This window comes from Pyricularia oryzae, chromosome 3 (genome assembly GCF_000002495.2).
Source record: "Pyricularia oryzae 70-15 chromosome 3, whole genome shotgun sequence".
NCBI lineage: Eukaryota > Fungi > Ascomycota > Sordariomycetes > Magnaporthales > Pyriculariaceae > Pyricularia > Pyricularia oryzae.
In genome coordinates, this window is record NC_017849.1 from 268,528 (window position 1) to 276,718 (window position 8,191).

The following is an 8,191-nucleotide window of genomic DNA, read 5'->3' on the forward strand; positions in this document are numbered from 1 at the left end:
GTCAATCGGGGGTTTGGTACAAAGGGCTTATTCATCCAGGGGGTTCGCACCGGGGGTTCGAGTTGGGTTGGGACACAAGGGGGAATTTCTTTTGTTTTTTTGTTTTGGGGGTTTTATTTTACGTACTTTTCTTTTCCGACTTTATTTTTGGATTAAGTAGCAAAAGAGAGGGGGTGTTAATTATATGCATTATTTTGCATGTAATAAGCCCACTTTTATTTGTATATAGCCAATTTTATTTAGTGCCGAAGTGGAGTGGGGAATGGTGGAATTCCGTTACTTTGTTAATGCAGGAATGCAATTTAAAGGTCAGCGAGTGGGGTTAGCTACCCTGTACCGGGTTTAATACCCACCCTGCACCTGCGAGTCAGCTACCCTGTACCGGGTTGAAAATTTCACCAAGTCAACGTTTAAATGCAAACCCAGAGATGGTTTGTATGCAAATGAGGGTGTTTTTTCAAAAACCCATACAAATTAGTTTTTCGGAAATTCATTCGCGGCACCGGAACCTTTTCTGGCGTGCGGACCCCCACTTCGATGTCGGAGAGTATGTAAGGGAAATAAAGCAAAATCTCCCCCAACCAATTATTTATCAGTACCAAAATTATAGTGCATTTCTACCTATTATTCAGCGCTTTTAGCACTGGTTATTTACCACGCCGCACCTAGGGTTTACCCCTATATCCCCTGTTAGCACCATTGTTATTAACAGTTTTAACCCATTATATTTTACCCTAAAAACAGGTTATCCCGATATTTTAATTATAATATTTTAATTGTTTTTGTTTAATATTTTGTTTTAAAATATACCGAACAATATTACCGATAATATATTTTCCCAATTTTTTAAAAATAATATTCCCAACACCCCGGTTACGAGCAGCAAGGCGGCCCAAAAAGCCCCTGTTCGGCCCAAGGATAATAACGATAATAATAACGAAAAAAACCAATTCCGTAAACAGGTTATTTAAATTAACCAGGAATTCCACAAATAAACGTTCCGCGCAACCCAATTCCAAAAGGAATTCCAGGTTTTCCGAACTAATGCTAATATTATTTTAACCTTTTTTAATAAACGCGAAAAATTTAAATTTAACCCCCCAATTATATTCGATAATATATTTGGATAATTTAAAAAATATTTTGTACAAATACGTATTTACCAAATATTCCATTTGGAAATTTTCCGCAACGAAATAAAAAAGGTAATATACGCGGTTATTTTTTTTCAAAAACGAACTTTATTTTGGTTCGAACCCCTGTTGCAGGAATGGTTTAATATATCCCCCGAAAAACGACGTTAAAAAATTACCGACATTTTTTTAATTTTCGCAAAATATAAACGCACCTTCCGTTTTTTATTCCAAAAATCCGATAAAAAATAATAAACCGAACAAAATTTGGTTAATTTATAACAAACCAAATTAACCTCCGTTTATATAACCGAATTTAAAAAATTAGCAATAAAATTGGATATAATCGAAAAAACCAAAAATTTTTAATTTTATTAAAAATTAAAATTAAAAATAAAAAATAAAAAATCCAAATTCGACCGATCCGAGGATTTCCTCGAATACGTCGAATTTGCCATTAAATTTAACAATCGGATTTACGAACGCCGACAGGATGTCACGGGCAGGCAGGGCGGACAGGTAGGTGCGGGCAATCAGGTAACAGGACAGAGTATATTGGCTATCTAGTCTTCCAGGCACAGGGTAGCAGGTGGTTGTTGACGAAGACGTAGCTCGAGGAGCTACATATCGGAGACTGCAGAGATTTCGCGTAGATATACGCGCGCGAGGCGCTCGGCCCTCGCGCCTTCACGTGACAGGGGTCATGACTAAGCGACAGCCCAGTGGCTGTCCTTCAGGTCTGTGACAGTATTCCCCCCTTCCAGGCCGAGCTCCGTCACGGCCGGGGCCCGGGCTTATGGGGGTATCGACGGTGGAAATTCTTTACCAATTGAGCAGCGTTTTCCAGGTAATCGGCAGGTTCAGTCGTGGGTTCGCTATATCCAGCCCAACGGACGATATATTTCAGCCGGCGGCCTCCTCGGCCGCGGGTTTCCCAAAAGGAGTCGAGGATCTCTTCGACTTCGTATTCTCTCTCACCTTCCACTTCCAAATGGGGTGGCGGTGCAGGTTGTTGGCCCGGCAGGGGCTCAACGTCAGCAGGTTTTAGTCGGTTTATATTGAAAACAGGGTGTACTCTCATAGACGACGGCAGGTCCAAACGGTAGGCGTACGGGCTAATCACTTCAGAAATTCGGAAGGGTCCCAAGTTCTTCCAATCCAGTTTCTTCTGCGGGCGGGCGGTCTGGATGTTCCGTGCGTCTAACCATACATATTGGCCGACGGTAAGCCGGCGGGCCGGGGTACGGTGTCGGTTCGCCTGTTCTTCGTAACGGGCTTGGGCGGCGGTCATTTCGGCGCGGGCTTGTTCCAGAATGGCTTCCATTCGGGCGGCTAGCTTTTCGGCATCCCGCTGGGCGGGCAAAGGCTGGTTCAGGGGTACCGGCTCGAATCCCATGCGGGGATGGAATCCGTAAGTCGCGTAAAACGGGGAGGTTCCGGTGGTCTCGGACTTGTGGGAGTTGGCTGTGAATTCGGCGAGGGGAAGCCAACTTTCCCAATCATCTTGCAGGTAGGCCACATAAGCTCTCAAATATTGTTCCAGGGACGCGTTAAAACGCTCGGTCTGTCCGTCAGTCTCGGGGTGGTGAGCAGTGGATAGCAGGCTGTCGATTTTCAAACGGGTTGTCAGGTGTTTCCAAAACTTCGACACGAATTGGGTGCCTCTATCCGAAACTATCGTCAGGGGCAACCCGTGTAGTTTCCATACGTGGTGTAGGTACAGGTTGGCGGTGTCCTCGGCATTGCAGGTCCCTTTACAAGGGACGAAGTGTCTCATCTTAGTCAGGCGGTCTACGACCACTAGAATGGCGTCGTGGCCGTTGCTTTGCGGCAAATGTGTGATAAAATCCATCGACAGGTGTTGCCATGAGCGTTCAGGAGTGGGCAGGGGTCGCAGGAGGCCCTGGTGGCCTTCGCGGGACGGGTTGATTCGGCGGCAGGTCTGGCATTTCTTTACCCATAATGATACGTAATGTAGCATTCCGGGCCAGTAATATTCTCGGGACAGCAGGTCGTAGGTTTTTGCTTTGCCGGGGTGACCGGCGACGGGGGAGTCGTGGCAGCGGCGCAGGATCTCGGCTTTCAGATTATTCGAATCGGGTACGTACAGTCTATTGCGGTAATACAAATAGCCGGATCGTTCTTCGCATTCGGCCAATTGCAGCTTGGGGTGGCGGTCGGCGCCTGTCCTCAACGCTTCTAGGGCAGATTGCGTTATCGGGTCGGATTCGTATCCGGCGTCTAGTAGCTCTATCAGGTGTCTTGGCAATAGGGGTTTGTTTTGGCGGATTATGGGTTGTAACCGGGTGGGGCGGGCAGGTAAATTGTGTTCTTTCAGTACGACTTGTGTTTGGTGCTTAAGTCGTTCATCCCCCTCCTCAGGCATATCCTCTGACCTCCTGGTTAGTGCGTCGGGTTTCGCTCCTTGTTTCCCGGGTCGGTAGGTGATACGGAAATTAAATCTTGACAGGAATTCGGCCCATCGGGCTTGTCGGCGGTTGAGCATTTTCGTCGTCGTGAAATATTCCAGGTTGCGGTGGTCCGTAATTACTTGGACCGGGGACGACGTCCCTTCGAGTTCCGGGCGCCATTCTTCAAAACAGCGGATAATGGCTAGCAATTCTTTGTCGTAAATCTCGTAATTGCATTCGGTAGCTGTGTGTTTTTTCGAAAAGAACGCGACGGGGCGGAGTATTCCGTCGTCGCCGTATTGTGACAATATTCCCGCAGAAACATAATCGGAAGCGTCGGTCTCCAGGATCACATCCTTTTCCCAATCGAAGTGCGCCAGTACGGGGGCTTCGGTAAACTTTCTCTTCAGCAGTCGGAAGGCGGTTTCGCAGGCGCTATTCCATTCGAATGCGACGTCTTTCTTGGTCAATCTCGTCAAAGGGGCTACGATCTTTGAGAAATCTCGGATAAAGCGCCGGTAAAAGTTGCCAAACCCCAAAAATGCTTGTACGTCAGTAAGCTTTTTGGGTGTTTGCCAGTCCAGGACAGCGGTGATTTTTTCAGGGTCCATTTTTACGCCTTCGACGCCGACCAGCAGGCCCAGGAACTTGGTTTCCGTCACGAAGAATTCGCACTTCGCGGCGTTGGCGTATAGCCCGGCTTTCCTCAGGGCTTCCAGTACGAGTTTCAAATGTTCTTCGTGTTCTGTTCGGGTGCGGCTATAAATCAAAATGTCGTCCAGGTAGGCTGTACAAAATACGTCTAAGTATTCGCGCAGGGAGTCGTTTATATATCTCTGGAACGTCGCGGGGGCTCCCGTTAGCCCGAAAGGCATGACTAGGCTCTCGTATAAGCCGAATCTCGTGCGGAATGCCGTCAGGTATTCTTCCCCCTTTTTAATCCGAATATTGTTAAAAGCGGAAACGATATCGATTTTCGAGAAGAATTTCATGCCGGCCAGGTTGTTCAGGGTCTCTCGGACTAGCGGCAGCGGGTAACGGTCTTTTACGGTAATGTTATTCAGCGCGCGGTAATCCACGCAAAACCTCAACCCTCCTCCCTGCTTCTTCACGAACAAAACGGGCGAGGCGACGGATGACGAACTGGGTCTGATAAACCCTTTTTTCAACTCTGCGGTCAGCCATTCCTTAAGGGCTATCAGCTCTTCGCGGGACATGGCGTACAGGGGGCCGAACGGCGGCGTTTTTCCTTCTATAAGCGGGATATGGTGGTCGGACGGTCGGTGTGGGGGCAGCTTCTCGGCTTCTTGCGGGGAAAATACGTCCGCGAATTCCCGGATTGTTTCGGGCAGGGTCGGCCCGTTCCTATTTTGGGGGTCGGCGGCTAGGACCTCATCAATCTGTTTCAAGGTTACGGCGTACAGTCGGCAGGATCGGCGGCGGGCGTACATGCTCGCGGCTTGCAGGGAGATAGGGGCGATATCCATTTCGCGGAGGGACGGCGGTCGGTCAGCCTGGTACTGGGGGCGGCTTTTTTTTGGTACGGCGTGTAAAGCTTTAACCTTCTCCGGTTTGTCGGGCATATTGCAGTGTCGGCGGCAATAGTCGCTGTCAAACGTAATAACGTGTGACGCGAATCCAATCGTTGGATCGTGCTGCTTTAGCCAAGGCATTCCTAGCACAATGGGGTAGTGGGCTAGCTGTGTGACGAAGAACAGCGCGTTTTTCTGGATGTGGTCCTTGATTCTCAATTGTCCTCGGACATAATGGGTGCACTTCCCACTTTCGGCGGTCCTTCCGTCGAATACTTCGATGTCGAATGGGTTTCGCAGCGGATACATTTGTAGTTGGCGTTCTTCGGCCCATCCTTGGTCGAGGAAGCATTTTCCTTCCGCACCGCAATCGGTGAGGGCATAGGTTGGGAGGTTTTGGCCCCCCACTGTCAGTTCGGCAGGCAGGATCATCAGGTCGGATCGTTGGTTATATTCCTCTTCAACGGGGAACCCGTGAACGGCGGCGGCAGAGATGCGGATCGCCGGCGGTCTATGCGCGGCCTTGGCGGCCTGGGGGCGACTTATCCCAGGCGGGCTCCGTTTTTCGAACTTCGGCTGCTGGAGCGGCTGGCGTCCGAGCCGCGGCGGGGGTTTTTAGGGAGTTTGGTTTGTATTTGGCGCGGGGATCTGGACCTGGACCTGGATCGTTCGATTCCGGCCTGGTGCAGCCGCGTGCGGCGGGTATCCGGTTCCGGGCATTTGGCAACGAAATGTTCTTGGGATCCACAACGGTAACATAGCATGTTTTCCTTGCGGTTGTGGCGGCGTTGGCTGCTCAGGTCCATAGGGTCGTTAAGCGGGAGCTCCGCGTTTGGCTTGGGGGCGGCCCGCGGTATGTCGGGTTGGGTTCGGGGAGCCGCGCGCGCGGGGGGCGCTGCGGCCCGAGGGGTACGTGTCTGTCTATTTTTATACTGCTGGTGCTGGCGGTAGCGGTTATCCAAGCTTTGCAGGTGTCGGGTGAATTCGTGGTATTGGCGAGATGGGGCGGGGTTGTGGAGGAGCATGTCCTGGAGCTCTTCCGATATTCCCTGGAATAAAAGAGGGGGGAGGGCATCCTCCGGCATTTCTCCTTCCAAAGACAGGCGTTGGAACTCCGACAGATATTCGGCGAAATCTACGTTCCGCTGCTTCAGGGCATATAGTTTGTTTTGTGCGTTTTGGACGTGGTCGGGGTCCCCGAATGCCTCCTCTAGGTATTGGAGGAGATCCGTATAATCTCCGAATTGGGGTGTGCCTCCGACCATTTTGGGCAGGATCAGGTTGTACGCTTTACCGGACAGTCGACCGGCTACATAAATCAGGCGTGATTCGGGGTTGGGGAAGCGGTCTTTGTTTGAGGTCATCTTCCCCCGGATTTGGGTGGCGAAGCGGCGGAGGTCGGAGCGGGCGCCCGTAAATTTATCGGGGTCTGGAAGTCGTTCAGAAAGGCGGGCGGAGGCGGGATGTTCGGAAGCAGGCGGCGGAGTCGTTCCCATAGGAGTAACCATAAGGGGTTCAACAGGCGTGTTGGTAGTTGGGGCGGGGGTGGTTATGTGTACCGTGGGTAGCGTTACGGTCCGAACTTCCTTCAGTTCGGACCGTGTTTTCTCTAATTCGGCGAAAGCGGCATCCCGGGAGGTTATGGCGGAGGCCTTTTCCATGGCCATGGCCAGAATGTCGGCCTGCGCCTTGTCGCGGACACGGTCCGTTTCGGCGCGGGCGCGTTGGGTCTCGGCTTCCTGCATTTCTAGGCAGGAGTTCAGGCGGACGTTGCTATCGTGCAATAGTTGCAGCTTTTGGTAGGAATCGGAGATGTAAGACACCCATTGTTCAGGGTGTCCTTGTAGGTGTTCGATCAGTTCCTCGGTCGAATCGGTTAAGATCGGGGGTTGCAGTGACGCAGGCATCGCGGGCACCTAATGAAGGAGCTACGTAATGTCACGGGCAGGCAGGGCGGACAGGTAGGTGCGGGCAATCAGGTAACAGGACAGAGTATATTGGCTATCTAGTCTTCCAGGCACAGGGTAGCAGGTGGTTGTTGACGAAGACGTAGCTCGAGGAGCTACATATCGGAGACTGCAGAGATTTCGCGTAGATATACGCGCGCGAGGCGCTCGGCCCTCGCGCCTTCACGTGACAGGGGTCATGACTAAGCGACAGCCCAGTGGCTGTCCTTCAGGTCTGTGACAGATAACCATTGAACCGCAAAACCGATGTCCGGGCGCGTTAATAGCATTAAATACATTAGGGTGCCGATAATACGCTGTAACAATTTGATTTCTAGCGCATTTACGGGTTTGCCCCCACTATATTTTAGCACACCCGGCTGTAAGGGAACAGAAATAGGTTTGCAATCAGCTAATCCGAACGTTGCTAATGCTTCCTCTATATACTGACTTTGATGGAGCCAAAGCAGGCGGTTAGGCCTGTCCCTTATAATCTGAACGCCTAAAAAATAGGCTGCAGGGCCCCTGTCTTCCAATGCGTATATTTTGTTAAAACGGGCTTTTAAATCCTGAATATATTGCAATTTAGGACCTATTAGCAGGCAATCGTCAACAAAAGTAACAATGAAATGCTTGGATTTAGCATTATAAAAGACAGCTGGATCAGAGATTAGCGGCTTAAAACCTTCTGTAAAAAGTAGGCTTTTTAGCTTTGTTTGCCATTCTCTTGGGCCCTGTTTCAGACCGTATAGCGCCTTTTCCAACAGTATAACTTGCATTTCCTTTGGATTATAGCCCATTTGCACTAAAATTTTAGCGGTAGTAGGGCTGCAAGATCTAGCCCAATCGCTAAAACCCTCTGGAATTTGCAAATAAATATCTACGTCGGTAAGGTCACTATTTAAAAACGCACCGATAAAATCGATTTGTTCTATTTCCCAATTTTGTGCATTAGCTATAGCCAATAATATACGCCAGGTGGGCGGTATACTAGTGCTAGCAAAAGTCTCGATATAATCTAGGCCTTCGACCTGTAAAAACCCCCTAACAACAAGCCTGGCTTTATACTTTATAGGCTTATTATTTTCATCCTTTTTTAATTTAAACACCGGCCGGGTAGAGATTAGTCTACGGCCTGTATGCATTTTAATTTTAGGGATAAAACGGAA

The 8,191-nt window shown here is 49.8% G+C and overlaps 1 protein-coding gene across 1 annotated transcript; it reads left to right on the top strand.

Moving 5' to 3' along the window:
* Positions 1-206: 206 nt before the first annotated feature.
* Positions 207-669, top strand: MGG_16598 (uncharacterized protein; the record flags this gene model as incomplete). The annotated part of the gene is made up of 3 exons (XM_003711183.1): positions 207-321; positions 479-547; positions 611-669. Coding segments are annotated over 3 exons (243 nt in total), but the record flags the coding sequence as incomplete, so codon positions are not given.
* Positions 670-8,191: the final 7,522 nt, after the last annotated feature.